At 43.4% G+C, this 22737-nt stretch overlaps 1 protein-coding gene across 3 annotated transcripts in view; it reads right to left on the bottom strand.

The window, feature by feature from the left end:
• The window catches only part of usp13 (ubiquitin specific peptidase 13), a 38295-nt gene continuing 15558 nt past the window's right edge, over window positions 1-22737 (bottom strand). For 2 of the 3 annotated variants that reach the window (XM_045697392.2, XM_014149765.3), the window contains exons 6-21: window positions 22345-22529; window positions 21355-21449; window positions 20924-21129; window positions 20471-20542; window positions 18961-19054; window positions 17412-17537; window positions 13165-13318; window positions 12106-12280; window positions 11695-11783; window positions 10584-10706; window positions 8387-8410; window positions 7805-7948; window positions 5344-5513; window positions 1784-1985; window positions 727-811; window positions 2-284 (exon numbers count right to left, since the gene is read on the bottom strand). In XM_045697392.2, coding sequence (XP_045553348.1) covers window positions 188-284; window positions 727-811; window positions 1784-1985; window positions 5344-5513; window positions 7805-7948; window positions 8387-8410; window positions 10584-10706; window positions 11695-11783; window positions 12106-12280; window positions 13165-13318; window positions 17412-17537; window positions 18961-19054; window positions 20471-20542; window positions 20924-21129; window positions 21355-21449; window positions 22345-22529 — 2041 coding nt within the window. In that variant the 3' untranslated portion in view covers window positions 2-187. Of the gene's footprint in view, window positions 285-726; window positions 812-1783; window positions 1986-5343; window positions 5514-7804; window positions 7949-8386; window positions 8411-10583; window positions 10707-11694; window positions 11784-12105; window positions 12281-13164; window positions 13319-17411; window positions 17538-18960; window positions 19055-20470; window positions 20543-20923; window positions 21130-21354; window positions 21450-22344; window positions 22530-22737 lie in introns of all 3 variants that reach the window. The other variant, XM_014149766.3, reaches the window with a different exon arrangement.

Genomic DNA, 22737 nt, shown 5'->3' with positions numbered 1-22737 from the left:
AGGTCTAGCAGCTAGACAGCCGACGGTAAAGGGGGGAGGGGGGGCTAGGTCTAGCAGCTAGACAGCTGACGGTAAAGGGGGGAGGGGGGGCTAGGTCTAGCAGCTAGACAGCTGACGGTAAAGGGGGGAGGGGGGGCTAGGTCTAGCAGCTAGACAGCTGACGGTAAAGGGGGGAGGGGGGCTAGGTCTAGCAGCTAGACAGCCGACGGTAAAAGTAGATGTAGCCCAAGTCTTTTGGAGGCCTTTCTGACAAACACACTTTATGGTCATTGAAGATCACCCATCTGACGTAGGGGGGAGAATATAGCATAGGTAACACATTGTTTTAAAACCTCATCTTATACGTTTAGTTTCGTCTTGATTTCTACATGCCATATTGTAGATTACTGATTAAAACATGATCTAATCAGTCTCTTAGGACAGCGTTTCCCAATCTGGTCTGTGAGGATCACTGGTCGATCAAAGATAATACTTGATTGACTACAAATATAGCAAATGTGATTCAACTCGTCAACTAATGATCATGCCCTTGATTAGTTAAAATCAGGAGTGCTAGTGTTGGAATAGATCAAATATGATGTGCATTGCAACGACTGGTGGTCCCAAACGACTAGTTCGGAGAAGTCTGTTTAAATCATTCATTTGAAATCCTTCATTGTGAAAGAGATTGTGGTTTAATCATCTAGCAGAGATCAACGGAGAGAATGTAAACTGTGACGGACTTACCTTCCTTCCTTTTTGATATGACATACATAACGACCAGACATCGTGGACGCTCCCATGTGGCTGATGAAAGCAAAAAGCTCGTAACCTGTAAAACAGGAAGTCAAACCAATCAACTACAACTCCCTTGTCAACAGAACAGATGCATTTTGCCTACAGTAAAGCCATAAGGAGTAGCTTGTAAAACTGACTCATAAAACAACTATCATTTTCAGCAACTATCTGATCCCATCTCTAGTGTTCTCGGATGTGTTTAATCCTCATCTGATCCTATCTCTAGTGTTCTGGGATGTCTTTAATCCTCATCTGATTTTATCTCTAGAGTTCTGGGATGTCTTTAATCCTCATCTGATTTTATCTCTAGTGTTCTGGGATGTCTTTAATCCTCATCTGATTTTATCTCTAGTGTTCTGGGATGTCTTTAATCCTCATCTGATTTTATCTCTAGAGTTCTGGGATGTCTTTAATCCTCATCTGATTTTATCTCTAGAGTTCTGGGATGTCTTTAATCCTCATCTGATTTTATCTCTAGAGTTCTGGGATGTCTTTAATCCTCATCTGATTTTATCTCTAGTGTTATGGGATGTCTTTAATCCTCATCTGATTTTATCTCTAGTGTTATGGGATGTCTTTCTTACCTTGAAAGCATGCAGATGGTAGTTGGAGAGACTGTGGTCCATGATTTCTATTTGTGAGCTCAAAATAAAAAATGCTGAGACCCTGCATAGCATGAGTCTCCTCAAACATGCTATGAATTTACATGTTCAATTGAATTAAAATCGTAAACCCAAAATGTGATGAAAGAACAGTGCGCTTACCTTCCTTTTACAGAATGGTGTTAGAATGGAAGCGAAAGAGTAGCCCTTCACAATTGATTTTGTTCAGCAAGCAGTGAGAGAACATTGACTTTGTATTCAAAGCAGCTCCATGTGACACATCTCTATGTGTGGAACTCTTCTCCTTCTGTCATTGTGCTCATAATGGTTATGGACAGGACTGGGGAGGGTGGGGCTGATCTTAGATCAGTGTATGGGGTCAGAGGTCATGCAGAGTCACTCACGTCCGGGTCCGTCTTTGATCCGGGGGCCCGAGGCATCCTGGTCTGGGGACAGCGTGGAGTGGCTGTTCGTGTTTGCGTTGGAGAAGGTGTTGTCGTTGGGCTCCATGATGTCAGACATGTCCAAAAGGTCGTCGCTGGCCTCCTCCTCCTCCTCCTCCGGGTGGGTGAAGATCCAGTCCAGAGCCCTCTCCAAGTTGTTGTTCTGAAACAACAAATGTTATTTCACAGACGTATTTCAGCTGGTGTTTACTGGTAATAAGTAGTACTTACTGGTATTGGTAAACAATTCAACACAAATGACAACCAACTTGCTTGTTTCAAATAAAATAAAAAGTTCATAATTGGTAGAAAAAAAAAGGTTTCCAAAAGTGTTCTTCGACTAGCCCCATAGGAGAACCCTTTTTGGTTCCAGGTAGAACTCTTTTGGGTTCCATGTAGAACCCTCTGTGTAAAGGGTTCTACATGGAACTCAAAAGGGTTCTACCTGGAATCAAAAGGGTTCTACCTGTAACCAAACAGGGTTATTCAAAGGGTTCTCCTATGGGGACAGCCGAAGAACCATTTTAGGTTCTAGATAGCACCTTTTTTTCTAAGAGTGTATGCTAAACTGTCATGTAATTACCATTTTCATTAATGTATCTGATAATCAGTGGCCTTGTGTTATGGACATACAGTAGAATATGTTTTCCTGTCTCCCCTCAATCTTCTCTCAAACTCTCAGAAGATGGACAATTGTGACAGGCATGCTTCACCAGTATGTAACAGGATTGACTGGCATGCTTCACCAGTATGTAACAGGGTTGACTGGCATGCTTCACCAGTATGTAACAGGATTGACTGGCATGCTTCACCAGTATGTAACAGGATTGACTGGCATGCTTCACCAGTATGTAACAGGATTGACTGGCATGCTTCACCAGTATGTAACAGGATTGACTGGCATGCTTCACCAGTATGTAACAGGATTGACTGGCATGCTTCACCAGTATGTAACAGGTTTGACTGGCATGCTTCACCAGTATGTAACAGGATTGACAGGCATGCTTCACCAGTATGTAACAGGATTGACAGTTACAAAACCAAAATGTAACAAGATTGGTGACATCAAAATAAATAATCCAACACCACTCTCATTCTCCATGTATGGTCAATTCCCTCAATTAGCCTCAGCCTTTAATTCAAAATAGAGGCGTGATTCATTCACCACAGAGACGCCACGGGGGGGGGGGGGGGGGGGGGGGGTGATCTGATGCTGCCTGCTTTTACTGGCCATGCCCAGACAGGCAGACAGACAGGTCAGTGAGGTCGAACACTTCCTGCCTGCTCACTCGGATATTATGATACGATATTATTAGAAGACCCTCTGCTGTTTCACAGCCCTACTCCACTCACAAGGACCCTTGGATTTTTTTATGAGAAAAGTCTGGAAGGCAAGGGGTTTAGGGGTGTTAGGGACGGTAAACAAGGAAATCAGGGGGTTTGTTTTGGTAGAGAGTCTGTTTTATGCTGACAGGGCAGGTGACAAAAAGAAACAGAACCACTATAATGTAATTCTACTGGTATATATCGTGGTGATATACAACTCATAACGTAATTGAATACATTTGTTATTTCCTGGCTTAAATGAAAAAGGTACATTTGAGGAACACACAAGCAAACACATCAAAATGACTGTGCTATAGTTGCACGTATGACATGCACCAATCTGACTCATAGAACTGAAAAGAGGAAAGTGCATAGCTAGACTCATTGCTCTATTTGTAAACAGAATGTAGAACAGGGATCTCAGAGCCACCAAGGACATGAAGGGGTTATTAAAATGGCTAAATATCAGCCAACAAGCTGGCCAGTCATGTTGTTTATAGCACAGGGAGCAGGGTTCTCAGGTTCTCCTGACTCCAGGACGGTTCGGTACTATAGGATTCTCAGGTTCTCCTGACTCCAGGACGGTTCGGTACTATAGGATTCTCAGGTTCTCCTGACTCCAGCACGGTTCGGTACTATAGGATTCTCAGGTTCTCCTGACTCCAGGACGGTTCGGTACTATAGGATTCTCAGGTTCTCCTGACTCCAGCACGGTTCGGTACTATAGGATTCTCAGGTTCTCCTGACTCCAGCACGGTTCGGTACTATAGGATTCTCAGGTTCTCCTGACTCCAGCACGGTTCGGTACTATAGGATTCTCAGGTTCTCCTGACTCCAGCACGGTTCGGTACTATAGGATTCTCAGGTTCTCCTGACTCCAGGACGGTTCGGTACTATAGGATTCTCAGGTTCTCCTGACTCCAGGACGGTTCGGTACTATAGGATTCTCAGGTTCTCCTGACTCCAGCACGGTTCGGTACTATAGGATTCTCAGGTTCTCCTGACTCCAGGACGGTTCGGTACTATAGGATTCTCAGGTTCTCCTGACTCCAGCACGGTTCGGTACTATAGGATTCTCAGGTTCTCCTGACTCCAGGACGGTTCGGTACTATAGGATTCTCAGGTTCTCCTGACTCCAGGACGGTTCGGTACTATAGGATTCTCAGGTTCTCCTGACTCCAGCACGGTTCGGTACTATAGGATTCTCAGGTTCTCCTGACTCCAGCACGGTTCGGTACTATAGGATTCTCAGGTTCTCCTGACTCCAGGACGGTTCGGTACTATAGGATTCTCAGGTTCTCCTGACTCCAGGACGGTTCGGTACTATAGGATTCTCAGGTTCTCCTGACTCCAGCACGGTTCGGTACTATAGGATTCTCAGGTTCTCCTGACTCCAGGACGGTTCGGTACTATAGGATTCTCAGGTTCTCCTGACTCCAGGACGGTTCGGTACTATAGGATTCTCAGGTTCTCCTGACTCCAGGACGGTTCGGTACTATAGGATTCTCAGGTTCTCCTGACTCCAGGACGGTTCGGTACTATAGGATTCTCAGGTTCTCCTGACTCCAGGACGGTTCGGTACTATAGGATTCTCAGGTTCTCCTGACTCCAGCACGGTTCGGTACTATAGGATTCTCAGGTTCTCCTGACTCCAGGACGGTTCGGTACTATAGGATTCTCAGGTTCTCCTGACTCCAGCACGGTTCGGTACTATAGGATTCTCAGGTTCTCCTGACTCCAGGACGGTTCGGTACTATAGGATTCTCAGGTTCTCCTGACTCCAGCACGGTTCGGTACTATAGAAAGCAACTCCCCATCATTCCTACAGCATATCAATGGCACTATTTCTGCCCATGATGTGTCTAAAATAGAAATAGCAAGTCCAAGATCAGACAGAGAAATATAATATATTGGTTAAACAGTGTTTGGGAAATGAAACTACCTAAAACATGATAAAGCTCTCCCTTTCCATTCTTTCCATATTTTGATACTGTTTATTGTCCATTCTCCTGAATACAATACATACACCTCTACATTATGCCAACTCACATTTGAACAAGCTTCATTAAAAACGACCGAAGCCCTACTGCCTACTGAATGCATCCTGGACCACGTCCTGGGCCAGGACAATATGTTTGTGTGGTTTTCACCAGAGTGAGTGTGTGAGCAGCAGGAGAAGAAAGAGAGCCACTGACCGTGGCTTTGAGGGCCTGGACCGTGTGGTGGCGGGGGAAGCCCATGGACGTGAGGATGGCGATGCTCTCCTCCGGAGGCTGATTGTCCAGGGGGGTGGCTGCAAGGCCCAGGCTGGCCATGGAGGGGCCTGCCTCCATGAAGGAAGGCAGGGCCAGGGGCTCAGCAAAGTCTGGAGAAGAGGACAGAAAGAGAGAGAGAGGTCAATGAGTGTCGGATTTGGTAAAAAAATTGGTAATTGCTAATTTGGTACGTCAGGCTTATTTTTCTTTGAATATAGGTTTCGCAATGGTTAGGATGTTTTAAGAATAAACTTGTATAAGTGGACTTTTATTAAAAACGACTACATATCAGAGTTGTGTCTGTTGATGTTGTTCACAGGCTCATCTGACCTCTCATTGGCTAGAATGGTTCCACCTGACCTCGCCTCCTTCCGCTGACCTTCCATCTACAGATCATCTTTGATCCTAATAAGTAATCGCCTATTCAAACAAAGGCCAAATCAGGAAGAGCACCCTGGTCGATCAGTTAAAAGGACTGTTGATATGATTAGAACAGAAATAACACAGGGTACAGAAAAAGACAGGTGGAGGAGAGTTTACAGTCAGAAAACGACTGCCCCAGTAAATCTCGGAGAACATTAATACTGAGGTCATAATAATGCAGCATATCAGGCTGGCTGATGCCTCATGCATATTAAAAAGCAATTCGAAAAGTTACAATACAACACCGTCTTTGCAAGATGTCAGTTCTCTATAAACATGTTATACCCTAGTTTGAACCAGTTGAGGCCCAATTCATTTACATAGTTATTACACACGTGTGCAAGTTGACTGTGTGCTCTCAACCACATACATTTAAATAGAGCGTTATTAAACAAACCCACAAACACGTGTACATTCCCACACGTGTACTGTGCATGCATAAACACACTCAATATTTGTAATATTTTGAAGGAAAATCATCGTGTCTTGCAAATATGTCTCTGCCATGCTCCTGTGGAAAGCATTTTTATTTCGAATTTCATCAAAACAGAATGTCAATTAGCAGAACTTAAAACAAACAAATGGACACAGCTACACACACACACACAAGTAATGAAGCCTGAAAAAACATGTTTTTGTTGTGTTTTTCTGTGTTTTTCTGTCTTAAGGTAACCCCTTGTTTACCAACGGATAACTTGTTATTTACTTGAACAGTGTCATTTCACGATTTGAGGATTGCTAATAAGGCGTTGTTTATGTGAGAAAGGTTGTCGTGGTAATGCTACATTCACACCTAGGTGGGGAAACCTAACAAGTCGCAGGAATATTCATTTACCCCATCATACAAATCTGCAGGGAGCTATTTAGTCATCTTTTGACAGCTTGCTGGGAATTGGTGTGATGTAATGAGGAAGGGACAAACTATTCACACAAAAGTGTCATTAGGAAGTAAATATGAAAATAGGAATTTAAATCATGGATAGCTTTTTATATATAAATATATATTTTTTTTTTTTTCAGCCCATTTCAAAACAAAATGTTAGGTAAATAAGCATTCTTCATGCACACAGGAGGATTATTTCCCAGAGGCGGGAGGAAAACCTTTTCGTCCAGTGGTGATTATGTCAATTATTATTATGGAGATTAGATTATATTTTTAATCTCTGCCTGTTTTCTCCCCCGAAATCAAAGGTTTAACTCTCCTTTAAGAGCTCACAGGTTTAAAACAACTTATCAAATCCTAAAATATGCTTTTATGATCAACAGTACTACCTGCCAGAGTAGTAATGAACAAGAATGAGAATGGACGGCCTTGTTGGCGTTTTGTCTCTTTTGTTACTTCTAATAATGGATAGTTCATCTCTGGTCCAATAATATCTCTCCATGCTAAACAAGGAAGTAAAGGAAGTGAGAGTTGTGATAGGTCAAACAGCTCGAGGAGTGTGTTAGTAAACAACTATGACCACAGCTTTCATTACCGTTGCGCCTGCTAGGAATAAAATGGACATTTCTTCCAACTGTCTATGTCAAGTTTCCAAAACTTGTGTCCTTTTGTCTTGTGACCTATTCATCTTACTTTTAAGCAGAATACAACTACCTGAGCGCTTTAGTATTGGACATTAAAACACCCTATTTATATTGTTTGTTTAAGCAACAAATAGAGTTACAGCATGTAGTTATGGTAACCCATGGAGAATTATACAACGATATTAGCCCTGAAGGAGCCAGAGCATCAGGGTGACAAAGTATTCTCTGACAACTCAGCCACAAAGGACAACTGACACACACACACACAAACACACGCACAATCCCTCTGGCACACTGGCCTGTCTCCTGCTCTGACACACATGTCATTTCAGTGATGTTTCAGTGCGTGCACTGCACACGCCCACCATACCCAGAAGAGGCTGGGAAATCGGGCTAGATTAACATCCATGTGGTACAATCTGTCTGTGTGTGATGATCTCCTAGCTCTTACCAGGCTCCTCCATGTGGGCTATGATCCAGTTGAAGGCCATTTCAGGGCCCATGTTCCCTGTGTAGTAAACGGCCTTCCGACAGGCCTCCAGAGGGAAGCCCATCTCCGCCAGCTGCATTGCCGCCGACTCGTCTATATCTGGGGCTGAGGACAAGCAAAAAGCCAGAGCTTACGAATCAAAAACTCCCTAACAAACAACCTGCCCCACAAAAAAAGTTTTATTTTTTGCGAGTAGGCAAGTTACGAAGAAGTTGCATCAGCTGTTGGGTTTGCGTCGTCAGGCTTATATCGTCATTACTGCAGAACTCAGAATAACAGTTGTTCCCTTATATCGTCATTACTGCAGAACTCAGAATAACAGTTGTTCCCTTATATCATCATTACTGCAGAACTCAGAATAACAGTTGTTCCCTTATATCATCATTACTGCAGAACTCAGAATAACAGTTGTTCCCTTCTATCATCATTACTGCAGAACTCAGAATAACAGTTGTTCCCTTCTATCATCATTACTGCAGAACTCAGAATAACAGTTGTTCCCTAGTTGTATATATATATATAAGGGTATGATGGAATACTTACAATCTGAGGAGTTCATTGAGTCATCTGAAAAGTAAAGTGAAGAAGAAGTGATTATTTTCAAGGTACAACATAAATATGTATTTTTGACTAGCTAAATCCAACAGTGTTTATACAGCATCAAACCTATTAGATGAATTCTCTCAATATGTTGTTGGGGGGGGGGGGGGGGGGGGGGATCTAACATGGACCTAAACAGCATCCTTACAATTCAGGTCACACTTCAGTTTTAATAACAAATGTTGTTCCACTGAAAACAAGTATTGACTATTATAGCTCAAAGGCGGTAAACTTATTTGTACAGTTTTTTTTCTATTAAAAACTGATGTACCATATGGTAAATCAATGCTAAATCCGTAAAGCTAATTGATGGGAAATGATGCATTTCAAGGTTAAAAAAGAAACTTGCAAAATCAATCAGAAGTCCTTAGGCGTTGTCCCGAGACAGAAATGTAATGAATATCTATTGATACAAGTCCAGGAACATGGGCTGGTGTTTAATATATGATTTTTGAAGCTGCTCTGACAAAGGCTACATAAATCCCAAAAGCCTTATAAACAACATTGTGAATCACTATTTGCATTATGTAGGTAGGACGGTCGGACCTCTCCCTCAAAGATAGGATATAAGATATTCAAGAAAACAAATCTCCAACTGCTTTGTTAAGTTTTCAGCAACAGTCCATAAGACGAGATCTCATATGAAAGTTTTCAAAAATCACTCCATTGAAAAACACCTCTAGGTTCCCCTTGGGCATTACCCGAAGCAACACTTTAGGTAGGGGGAAGACAATCATTTGGTTATACTCGTCTGCTGAAATAAAAGAGTTTTAACTTTTAATAAAGCCTGAGTCACAGTTTAAAATCAGTTGAGCTGACAGTTTTATGTCATCAATCTAGCAAGAGGGCAATATTTTATTCATGTAATAGTGTCCTCCCTCTAGAAAGCTATGACCTTTGGCTTTTACCTGGAATTGTTTATTTATGTCTGAGAAAACAACTTTTCAACCCATATGATCTAGTACACAATAAAAGTATAATAAAATATATACAAATGTAAAACATTGTTAATGAATAAGCCTTTTCATTCTTTACAATATGTCCATATATAGTTCAAATCTGTTTTAGGATCATCTACCCAAGATATTTCACCTTCTTTATGACTTTCCCAAACATATCATGACATTAGTGATGGTCAAAATCATTTGTGAACATCTAAATTAACAGTGTGCTGTCCTGTAGGTGAGAAAGGTGAGGTGAGAAAGGTGAGGTGAGAGAGTCTATGTAAAGGACTCCATTTTGTCATTCTGAGCATACGCAATGTGTCTGCCTCCGACGTAAAATAAAATGTTTGACTTCCACACAAAATTACTTATTTTGTTATTTTAGGTTTAAGGAAGTGTGTAGGTTAGAGTCTTTAATTTTAGAGCTATGAAAGTTGTGTATTTAGATCTGCCTGCTCGTGACAAATTCAGCAATTGCTTTGCCATGTCTGTGCCGTAAAGCGTTCAAGCTGGATAGATGTTTTTATAATGACCGCCTATTTGACGTAACTTTGCAGTCAAGTGATATAAATGGAGGTAATGATGCAGCTGACCACCAGAGGGAGGAAAATACAAATGTATTCGACAGAGGATGTTTACAAGGTCCTAGCAAGGTCTGGATGGCTGTCTTCTGACTTATAAAACGGTGGGAAATCAATAAAATAAGGTGTGTAAACATATAGATATTTTTGTAAGTAATTCTAGAGCCTGATGTCAGGGACTTTCAGCTTAAACAGCCATTGTATCAACAGAGCACTACAGAGATATTTATTGCTTGCCTGGAGCACATTTCAAGTGTTTTGGGGTTTAGGACTGTACAGCACATAATGTGCCTGGTACCTTCTAAATTATTAACAGTGCACTGTTGCTAAATCCATACAAAACAACCGACTCTGAAGGAAGAATGGAGATAAAGATCACAAAGAGAGTAGACGGGCATACTGAGCACATCAACTACAAACAGGCTCACATTTAAGGGGAAGAGAGGAGGGGAAAACGGATAGTTAGCATCCCAGGACCCCAAGTGGCTGGTGAGACGGATGACAACGTGTGACAGATTTAGCTTGTCCCAAACACCAGCTTTCCTTTAGGACCAAGACCATTGGTCAGAAAGTCAAGACCTGCTTCCACCCGGCACACTTGAAAGTGACCCTTACCTCTGGTGTCTTCAGGCAGAACGATGGGGGGGGTGAGGTCAGGAAGCTCTTCCTCTCCTGCCTGAAGCCCTGTGCCCCGGAGTCGAGACAGGTCCAGGAAGTCTGGTACGTCTATGGACAGATCTGTGGAACAACAGTAGGTCAGAGGTCAAACACAACTAGGATGTGTTCATAAAGCACCAAATGGACAAACAGGGAGGGACTACCGGAATTTGTCCAATAATCAATGCTCATTTTAGTTCTGTTGCAAAACGTTTTTGGTTGTGTGTCCATATAAATGCAACACAGAGTTCTACTACAGAATGGACTGGAAGAGGAGAAAACCAGACCGGAGAGGACTTGGGCATGAAGATTCCAGAGGATTACACATGACCAAACTGATAGCTTTCATGTTCACCACTAGAGCCACAGTACCAAACACAAGATGTAGTGTATCAGTATCATAGGTAGGTGTTAAAGGCATATTCCATCTGTACAGGTAGCCCTGCACCACGGGACTCAGCTTCATATTAAACACATGGAAACATCACAAGATCAAGAGCCACGAAACTCAAAGAAACCAGACTTGATTAATACTTCAGACGACTAAGATGAAAACCAGACGAAAAACAGGTCTCAATTGTCAATGGCACAATGCAAGAGTAACCTCCTGCTTATAAATAGTTAACCTTCCTCAATCCTTTGCATTTTAATTTGGGAGTACTTAAAAACACAGGTAGAGCAAGAGCTTAGATAACCGTTTTTTCTCAGGGCCGTGCATCGTCTTCTAGCCTGGATCCAAACTAAATAGTTCTGTTTTACTTAATGAAATCAGTCTTCAGTTCAGTTCGGCTCCAGACTGTCTTGTCTGTGTCCTCAGTGGACCTCAGAGAAACACAGTGTGACAGCGCCCTCTGCTGGGGATCCACAGAACTTACTTAATATAATACGCTACAAGGAGAGAGTGTATTCTACTCCTTCAATGAAAAAAACATAAAATCCCTTAATGCAATTTCACAATGCGGGTAGCCACAAAAGTTGAACATAAATCAGCATCCTCTTGGTACTAGTGAAAATCGTAGATGCAGACAAGACAAACCATTTGTGGAGAGACATCAGTTCTCTTACTCACCTAATTTCTTTGGAACCCAGTCAACCCCAAACGTGAATTTCTTAATCTGCACTACCAGATACTCTGGGAAGGAGGCGAAACGGGAAGTCCTGGAAAGAGGAGAATAGTATAGAAAAATAAATTAAAGAAGAAATACCTTTCACAAATGTACAAGATTAAAAACTTAAATGGTAAATGTCCCCCTAGTTTACATTCTATGTACCAATATATCAGCTTTAATATTGCAGATAGATTGTGGCTTCTATCAATGTAATTGTCTGCATGTTACAGTGCAAAATAACTTGCAGGTGCAGGGTACAAAAATCAAAGGCATGAAAGAAAGATCCCCACACACTGCTGAAACTGAGGAAATGTTCAATAGTTTGTGGCATTGACCTTTCTTCAAGGCCTTTGACCAGGACCTTTGCTTACTTGACTCCAGCTGACTTGGCCTGCAGTGCTGAGCTCCAGAAGTCGGGGACGTTCTCTGGCTCTGTGAAGGCCTGCAAGCACGCTGTGAAGGGGATCCGGGCCCTCACAGGCTCTGGAGGGGCTCTCATGTTTTCCTCTGCCTCTCTTCGCTTGGCCTCATACGCTATCAGCTCCTCTGTCACACAAACACAAAGCTATTTAACACACCCTCCTGAAATGCTGTTGTTGTCGTCAGACTCAGGTGATTGGGGTTTAGTGATTGTTGTCTAGGACCAAAAGGCTCCTTAACAGCTTCTACCCCCAAGCCATAAGACTGCTGAACAATTAATCAAATGGCCACCCGGACTATTTACATTGACACCCCCCTTGTTTTTACACTGCTGCTACTCACTGGTTATTATCTATGCATAGTCACTTCACCCCTACCTACATGTACAAATTACCTCTAACCTGTACCCCCACACATTGACTCGGTACCGGTACCCCCAGAATATAGCCTTGTTATTGTTATTTTATTGTGTTATTTCTTATACATTTTTTTAAACTTTTGTTTATTTAGTAAATATTTTCTTAACTCTTATTTCTTGAACTACATTGTTGGTTAAAACCTCTACAGGATCGGTGTAGAGGTCCCCCGCGGGACGTTTGAGCTAACGTAGGCTAATGTGATTAGCATAAGGTTGTAAGTAACAAAAACAATTCACAGGACATAGACATATCTGATATGGGCAGAAAGCTTAAATTCTTGTTAAGAGGTTTTAAGGGCTTGTAAATAAGCATTTCACGGTAAGGTCTACACCTGTTATATTCGGCGCATGTGACAAATACAATTATATTTTTACATAGAACATCTTGAAATGCCTTTGTTTCCCAACAGTGAGGTATCAGTTATGTGTCAGAATCTATACTATGCAGTCTTAAGCATTTAAAAACACACAAACACCCACCCCGGCATTCTGAGATATCGATCCTCCATGCCATTTGAAGAGGAGGGCCGTGGGGGAGCCAGCAGCCCTGCTGGTTCTCATGGGGCTGGGCCAGCTGCCGGTGGGACCTTACCTCTGTTGGAGGCAGCCTCTATGGGGGCCGGGAGCTGCATCAGGTAGTCCACCTTCTGGTTGTAGCACACCTTCTGCGTCTGGCAGCACTGCACACGCTCCTCCACCAGGTAGCGGAAGACATCGCTGGGGTTCTCTGAGCCAGCACTGTTTCTCTGGAGAGAGAAAGGAGAGAGAAAGGAGAGAGAGAAAGAGAGAGAAAGGAGAGAGAAAGGAGAGAGAAAGGAGAGCAGAGAGAGAGAGAGCGAGAGAGAGAGAGAGAGAGAGAGAGAGCAGAGAGAGAGAGAGAAAGAGAAAGAGAGAAAGAGAAAGAGAGAGAGAGAGAGAGTAGAGAGAGAGAGAGAGAGAGAGAGAGAGAGAGAGAAAAGAGAGAAAGCAGAGGGAGAGAAAGAAGAGAGTGAGAGAAAGAAGAGCGAGAAAGAGAGAAAGGAGATAGAGATGTAATGTTTACTGTTCATTTTTATTGTTTATTTCACTTTTGTTTATTATCTACTTCACTTGCTTTGGCAATGTTAACAATGTTAACAGAGCCATTGAATTGAATTGAGGGAGAGCGAGAAAGGAGAGAGCGAGAGAAAGGAGAGAGCGAGCGAGAGGAAGGAGAGAGCGAGCGAGCGAGAGGAAGGAGAGATCGAGCGAGCAAGAGGAAGGAGAGAGCGAGCGAGAGAAAGGAGAGAGCGAGCGAGAGAAAGGAGAGAGCGAGCGAGAGGAAGGAGAGAGCGAGCGAGCGAGGGAAGGAGAGAGCGAGCGAGCAGAGGAAGGAGAGAGCGAGCGAGAGAAAGGAGAGAGCGAGCGAGAGAAAGGAGAGAGCGAGCGAGAGAAAGGAGAGAGCGAGCGAGAGAAAGGAGAGAGCGAGCGAGAGAAAGGAGAGAGCGAGCGAGAGAAAGGAGAGAGCGAGCGAGAGGAAGGAGAGAGCGAGCGAGAGGAAGGAGAGAGCGAGCGAGCGAGAGGAAGGAGAGAGCGAGCGAGCGAGAGGAAGGAGAGAGCGAGCGAGCGAGAGGAAGGAGAGAGCGAGCGAGCGAGAGGAAGGAGAGAGCGAGCGAGCAGAGGAAGGAGAGAGCGAGCGAGAGAAAGGAGAGAGCGAGCGAGAGAAAGGAGAGAGAGCGAGGAAGGAGAGAGCGAGGAAGAAGAGAGCGAGGAAAGAGAGAGAGAGCGAGTGAGAGTGAGGAAGGAGAGAGAGAGCGAGGGGAAAGAAGGAGAGAGAGCAAGGGGAAGGAAGGAGAGAGAGAGCAAGGGGAAGGAAGGAGAGAGAGACCGAGGGGAAGGAGAGAGAGAGCGAGAGAATATACTGGATATTTTATTCCTCCATCTATGCTATTGAATTTCCAGTGAAAAAGGGGTTGGAAATGTAACTGTTTCCATCGCATTAGAACATCAGGAGAATATTGGGACTTTCATTTCAACAGTAACAATATGCATCAAGTTATACATTCCCCGATTATCACAAGAGGAACCATGCCAAGCTTTCTTTCTTTATTTATTTCACCTTTATTTAACCAGGTAGGCCAGTTGAGAACAAGTTCTCATTTACAACTGCGACCTGGACAAGATAAAGCAAAGCAGTGCGACAAAAACAACACAGAGTTACACATGGGATAAACAAACGTACAGTCAATAACACAGTAGAAAAATCTATATACAGTGTGTGTGCAAATGAGGTAAGGAGATAAGGCAATAAATAGGCCATAGTAGCGAAGTAATTACAATTTAGAAAATTAACACTGGAGTGATAGATGTGCAGATGATGATGTGCAAGTAGAGATACTGGTGTACAGATTACTGTACAAATACACACAATTATAACGCGACTCCTGAAGAAAGACAGAGGGAAACATATCAAAGTGAAACAGAAACAGCTGTTTACTGGGGACTAAAATGTGTTTGTTGTGTTAATATGAGGACTTATGGGTAATGGGTCTTGAATTAAACCATTTGACTCGTATTGGGTGTCACATCAGCAGCTTTTCTATTCTAAGAAGTTACAGAAATACTCAGGTTATAATTTTACTCCCAACACCATTGAAGTATTTCAGCCGGCTGTCTGGCAGGCAGACCCAGAGCTAAACATGCTGATGGAAGGCTACTCTGTAAGACTGCCTATTTTTACATGTTTTTAAATGTAACCTTTATTTAACTAGACAAGTCAGTTAAGAACTAATTCTTAAGTCAATCGATCTCTATCTGTTAGTCCTGTAATTTGTTGACTTCATTAGGCCTTAAATTAACATAATTTTGCTCTCTAGCTGATTATTCAGATTTTGGGCCAATTGTGCGCCGCCCTACGGGACTCCCAATCACGGCCGGTTGTGATACAGCCTGGAATCAAACCAGGGACTGTAATGACACCTCTTGAACTGAGATGCAGTGCCTTAATGTAACAGGCGTCGTAAGGATCAGACCAAAACGCAGCGGGAACGTGTATACTCATCTTCTTTTTAATGTGAAGAAGGAAAACAAATCACGTACACAAAACAAACGACCGCCACTAACAGTCCTGTCAGGTGCTCAGACACTAAACAGTCCTGTCAGGTGCTCAGACACTAAACAGTCCTGTCAGGTGCTCAGACACTAAACAGTCCTGTCAGGTGCTCAGACACTAAACAGTCCTGTCAGGTGCTCAGACACTAAACAGTCCTGTCAGGTGCTCAGACACTAAACAGTCCCTGTCAGGTGCTCAGACACTAAACAGGAGACAACTACCCACAAAATCCCACAGAAAAACACCTCTCTTAAATAGGACCTTCAATTAGAAGCAACTAGGAGCAGCTGCTTCCAATTGAAGGTCAACCCCATTAACTAAACATAGAACTAGACATACTAGATAAACATAGAAATATACTAACATAGAACATAGCCCAACAAACCCCGAAACACTCTAAACAAACACCCCTCTTACATAATAACATAACCCAACAAACCCCAAACCACATAAAACAAACACCCCCTGCCACGTCCTGACCAAACAAATAACCCCTCGTACTGGTCAGGACGTGGCACTTAAACTGCTGCGCCACTCGGGTGCGCCTATCTCTGTCCAACCGACTCAGTTCCTCCACGCAGGTTAAGAACAGCTGAATATCACCACAAATTATACAACTCAATTAACATTCATTGAAGAAACGTCTGATCGTAAAAGGTATTCTGAAGCTGAGAGATTTTTTACTTATATTAACTTGAAGTAGGCTTGTTAGCTCCTGTTTAACATCTTACTTAACAAGACCTTCCTGCTCCATGTTTTAAAAAATCTGTTATTCAGAACATCGCCACAAATGACTAAATCATCAACGATACATAGTAAGTCTAGTAAAAATGTTTTCTTGTGTCAAGGACAAGAACAGAGAAAGTGGCAGGTTTCGAGTATAAGTGTGGACAACAAGCAGAATAGGAAGCATTACCAGGCCTGTGTAACCGATATGGGCGGTCTAAATTTAACCTGGTTAACAAAGTCCCTTCAGATCACAAGTGTGTCTGCCGGCCGAGGGGACAGCGTCCCGTCCCTCCTACCCCACGACCCCTGATTGACCACGCGTGACAAGAGTCAGAGGCGTACCGACATGGTCAGGAAAATGCTTTGCCCCATTTCATGAAAGCAGTTTTACTTTGGCCATTGTCATTATTGAAAAACAATGTACAAATAAACTCTGTACAAACTGAAAAGCCAGTACACTCTGTATAATCTGTAGTACAGATTCTGTACAAACTGAAAAGCCAGTACACTCTGTATAATCTGCACAAACTGAAAAGCCAGTACACTCTGTTTAATCTGTAGTACAGATTCTGTACAAACTGAAAAGCCAGTACACTCTGTATAATCTGTACAAACTGAAAAGCCAGTACACTCTGTATAATCTGTAGTACAGATTCTGTACAAACTGAAAAGCCAGTACACTCTGTATAATCTGCACAAACTGAAAAGCCAGTACACTCTGTTTAATCTGTAGTACAGATTCTGTACTAACTGAAATGCCAGTACACTCTGTATAATCTGCACAAACTGAAAAGCCAGTACACTCTATATAATCTGCACAAACTGAAAAGCCAGTACACTCTGTATAATCTGTACAAACTGAAAAGCCAGTGCCGATTGATCCAATTGACGGTTATAAACCTTTTGTTGAACACCAGTGAATTTGTTTGCCAATTGCTGTACCTCTGCAACAATGGTATACTGTATACACCACTACATACCTTTTAGAGTAGTTTAACTCACTACTACTTATAGATATGAAGCCATACACACATACACACCTCGACCAGGTTGATGAGGTGCAGGAAGAACTCGTGTGCGTCTTGCTGTCTGTTGGAGGAGAACTCGGGGTGGCCCTTGCTGACCATGGCTTTGAACATCTTGGGAGAGATGCCCTTCGGCTGGTGCTGCAATGAGATACCAAGTACAACTTGTCTATTTCTGTGGTTATGAGAGCGGTGACAACCGTGTAATGTCTAATCGGTGCTGTACCTACACCCACTGACAGCCCTACAGCCACAGTGCATAATGAGGCACTGGGAACAATGAAGCATACTGGCAGTAACCCTCAAGATCCTTTACCCACAAAACAAACATGCATACTGGCAGTAACCCTCAAGATCCTTTACCCACAAAACAAACATGCATACTGGCAGTAACCCTCAAGATCCTTTACCCACAAAACAAACATGCATACTGGCAGTAACCCTCAATAATATTTACCCACAAAACAAACATGCATACTGGCAGTAACCCTCAATAATATTTACCCACAAAACAAACATGCATACTGGCAGTAACCCTCAAGATCCTTTACCCACAAAACAAACATGCATACTGGCAGTAACCCTCAAGATCCTTTACCCACAAAACAAACATGCAATCTGCAGGAAATCCAGAGGGTCTTTACATGGCAGTGTTAGATGAATCCTACATCGCACAACAGTTGGTGCTGTAGTGTAGTCCCTGTATGTCTGTATACTAAATACTTCAGGATTCAGGGCAGTATTTTACAGATTGGATTAGCAACAATTCACACTGCTCATGCAAGACATGTTGATATGCAGCAGCTAGATATCTAGGCAGTGAAAAATGCCAAAATGGCAGTACATTTGCTACATGAATAGACAATACTTTGTAACACAACTGGGTTGTTATTGAAGCATGTATGGGGCATCTAAGATGATCAAATCTCAAAACATTAGCTTCAGTTTATACTACAAATAGAAAATACAATGTCCACGTTAATGGAAGTAGTTATACTGCTAAGAGTTACAACCCAAAAATCCTTTGGGAAAAATATTGGGTTATATTATTGAAGACATGCAACACACCCCTTTAAATGTCAAAACTACAAGGTACTCAAAATATGAGCAACAATAAATATTGCCACAGAGGAGAATTCATAGTTCTACAAGTCCCCTCCCCACCCCTCCCCTTCCTTCCCCTTCCCCTCCCCACCCCTCCTTCCCCACCCCTCCCTCCCTCCCCTCCCCACCCCTCCCTTCCTTCCCCACCCCTCCCTCCCTCCCCTCCCCACCCCTCCCTTCCTTCCCCATTCTCCCAGGCAACGGAGTTCCACACAGCTGTCTGGGTGTGTCCAAACCTGGTCCTAACCTGAATGCAGACTCCTCATTATACTACACTGGCATTACTAGATGAAAATCTAGCAGCTGAATAATGAATGGAGAAGAACAGTACAGAACAGTACTTGTCCACAGCTCTTTGCCCTGCTTATCTGCCAACACAAAAGCAAATACGTTCTGATCTCCCAAGTTGCCAGTTTGTCATTTTTCCCAGATAAGGAGCTGGACATGCCCAGTCTAATACCTTGTATTCTTCTCTCATCACCTGTTCAATGAGCTCGGATTTCATTGGTGGTTTGGAGTACAGGCCTGAGAGAAGTCCGTGACCCAGTTTAGCCCTGGAGGACAAACAAAAACAAAAGGACACCAATGTAACTAGTGACAAACTTGGCTAACCCATGGTGCCTGTCCTAATACACAAGAAAGCATTGTAATAGCTGTTAAAACTTGGCTAAGAACAAAAGCTCTTTGCCAACACTGTCTCCACCATCAACACACAAAAGGAAAGCAATGAAATGATTGACCAACCAAAACACACATGACCTATATTACACATGCTTGCAGTGTAACGGCTACTCTAACTACTAACAGCTGCTAAGAACAAAATCGATTGGGCAACACCAGTGGTAAACAACTTCCTGATTTATGAGACGATCTGCATCAGATTAACATGGTGAAGGTCACTAACACGATCATTTTAACACTGTAGCATTAAGACTTCCCTTCACTGGAACTAAGGGACCTAGCCTGAACCATGAAACACCCCAAAAATACAATTTTTCCTCCTCCACCAAACTTTACAGTTGGCAATATGCATTGGGACAGGTAGCGTTCTCCTGGCATCCGCCAAACCCAGATTCATCCGTCGGACTGCCAGATGTTGAAGCATGATTTACAGTATCACTCCAGAGAACACGTGTCCACTGCACCAGAGTCAAATGGCAGCCAGCTTTACACCACTCCAGCCGACGCTTGGCATTGTGCATGGTGATCTTAGGAGGCTTGTGTGTGGCTGCTCGGCCATGGAAACACATTTCATGAAGCTCCCGACGAACAGTTATATTTTTATGTGCTACGAGTTTCAGCAGTCAGCGGTCTGTGAGCTTGTGTGGTATACTACTTCGCGGCTGAGCCGATGGTGCTCCTAGATGTTTCCACTTCACAATAACAGCACTTACATTTGACCGGGGCAGCTCTAGCAGGGCAGACAATTGACAAACTGACATGTTGGAAAGGTGGCATCCTATGACGGTGCCAAATTGAAAGTCACTGAGCTATTCAGTAAGGCCATTCTACTGCCAATGTCAATCTATGGAGATTGCATGGCTGTGTGCTCGATTTTATACACCTGTCAGCAACGGGTGTGGCTGAAATAGCCGAATCGACTAATTTGAAGGGGTGTCCATAATACTTTTGTATATACAGTGTAGCTAGAAAACATTAGAGTTGGCATAGAGGGGCTTTCAACGGCAAGTCAGCAGTTATGTGAACCGGTCAGATGTTTGGATGTGTGAGACAAGACCAGGGGATCATTTCATCTCGAGGGACACATCGGGATTTCAAAATTCAGTGGGAGGGCCACGCTGATTTTTTTTGTTCGCCAAAGGCAATTTGCGGGCTAGAAGGAGGGCAGTTATTTGAAAATGTATAGGTCCATTATAATTGACTCAACCTCCCAGGCCCGCAGGCCAGACCCCTGGTCAAAACGCTGTCCTGACGATAAGCAACATTATGCAAACTGTGTATTGACTCACATTTGTGTGCTGAAATCCGTGGTGGGGTCAAGAGGTGAGTAGTCATATATCCTCTGTAGATTTCCAACATACCTAGAGATTCAAAAACAGACGCCAGACAGTACATTCAGTGCTACTGTAAAAGAGGGAAAATATGAGATTGAACACTACAGTCATCCACTCGTATTAGCCTGCTGTTTCCAGTACTGTAGGTATTGTTGTGCAATCCCCACGTAATAACACCTTTAGGTCAAGTGAGTCAGTTTTCCGTCATCAGCATCTATATTCGTCTTGTTGTAGGAGGGCTGAACATGACCCCTGCAGTGTCCTGACTTTGTATGTTTACTCTGGTCTATTCTGGAGGCCCCCCTCTCTCTATATATCTCACACACACACACACACACACACACACACACACACACACACACACACACACACACACACACGCCCCTCCCAGATGCTAGTTATACTCACGCCCTCTGGAACTCTGGGATGCTGAAAAGGACCTGCATGGTGGTGCCCAGGTAGCAGCTGTTGCCCAAGTTCTTAATGCCCGTAAAACCTGACCCATACACCGCCTTCAGCTTCATGCCTGACTCCTGGATCACCTCCCACTCGCTGACCCGAGGCCGAACGCTCTCTGTGTTGTCTGTGTTGAGGTGGCCATTTTCTGTTCCATTCTATTTCAACCAATGGAACCAAATGAGGGAGAAGAGGTTCAAAATAAGGGATCACATTAACCTAGACATGGTTGATGTTATTCTAGGCTTACATTGATATAAGTGAAATGGAAGTGGCTGTTTGAAAGTGTGTTGAACATCACAAATGTTACGTATTATGAAACAGGTAGAATACAGACAAAATGAGAGCTTCTCAATCTTTCCTACAACGATGACGAGACTTACCTGCTGCATCTGTAGCATGTCTATTCCAAAGTGTTGCAAGTGTTCGGATATGTGAGGGTCCAGGACTGCTTCTTCTTCATCAAATGAATATATATCTGAAAGGGGGGGGGGTGTTACTGGTCATCAAAAAACAAGGGCCAAGGCCTCTTCATATAATAGGATGGTTGTTACTTGTATACATAGAATATGAATTTAATAGGATCTTTATGCTTATACCAATGGAAAAGTTGAACACAGTTATAATGCGTTATTGTGTTAGATGAATGTATCAACATTTATAATGTATTATTGCATGTTTTCCCCAATATGTATCACTGAACTGCTCTGATGTCCTGTTTGACTGCCAGAGGAAGTGGGTACTGACCTGCTCCATCTGGGGTAATGTGGTCCTGTTTGACTGCCAGAGGAAGTGGGTACTGACCTGCTCCATCTGGGGTAATGTGGTCCTGTTTGACTGCCAGAGGAAGTGGGAACTGACCTGCTCCATCTGGGGTAATGTGGTCCTGTTTGACTGCCAGAGGAAGTGGGTACTGACCTGCTCCATCTGGGGTAATGTGGTCCTGTTTGACTGCCAGAGGAAGTGGGTACTGACCTGCTCCATCTGGGGTAATGTGGTCCTGTTTGACTGCCAGAGGAAGTGGGTACTGACCTGCTCCATCTGGGGTAATGTGGTCCTGTTTGACTGCCAGAGGAAGTGGGAACTGACCTGCTCCATCTGGGGTAATGTGGTCCTGTTTGACTGCCAGAGGAAGTGCGTACTGACCTGCTCCATCTGGGGTAATGTGGTCCTGTTTGACTGCCAGAGGAAGTGGGTACTGACCTGCTCCATCTGGGGTAATGTGGTCCTGTTTGACTGCCAGAGGAAGTGGGTACTGACCGCTCCATCTGGGGTAATGTGGTCCTGTTTGACTGCCAGAGGAAGTGGGTACTGACCTGCTCCATCTGGGGTAATGTGGTCCTGTTTGACTGCCAGAGGAAGTGGGTACTGACCTGCTCCATCTGCGGTGATGTTGTCCAGTTTGACTGCCAGGGGGAAGTTGGTGTCTTTGTAGTGGTCCAGGGCGTGTCCATTTCCTCCAGCACCATCGAAGAACCACTTCCCACAAAGCACCGCTCCGTCCGTCAGGTTCAGCCACAGGTTCTCTCTCATCTCACACTTCTGACATTTCCAGCCACTGAGAGGAGAGAAGGGACAGGGGGAAAACATTCAGATGTGATAAACATGTTGATAAACATTCACAGTCATATCACATGTTGATAAACATTCACAGAGTCATATCACATGTTGATAAACATTCACAGAGTCATATCACATGTTGATAAACATTCACAGAGTCATATCACATGTTGATAAACATTCACAGAGTCATATCACATGTTGAT

Source organism: Salmo salar, chromosome 16, assembly GCF_965601325.2.
Source record: "Salmo salar chromosome 16, fSalSal1, whole genome shotgun sequence".
In the NCBI taxonomy this organism is placed as follows: Eukaryota; Metazoa; Chordata; class Actinopteri; order Salmoniformes; family Salmonidae; genus Salmo; species Salmo salar.
This window is presented reverse-complemented; position numbering and strand designations above follow the sequence as displayed.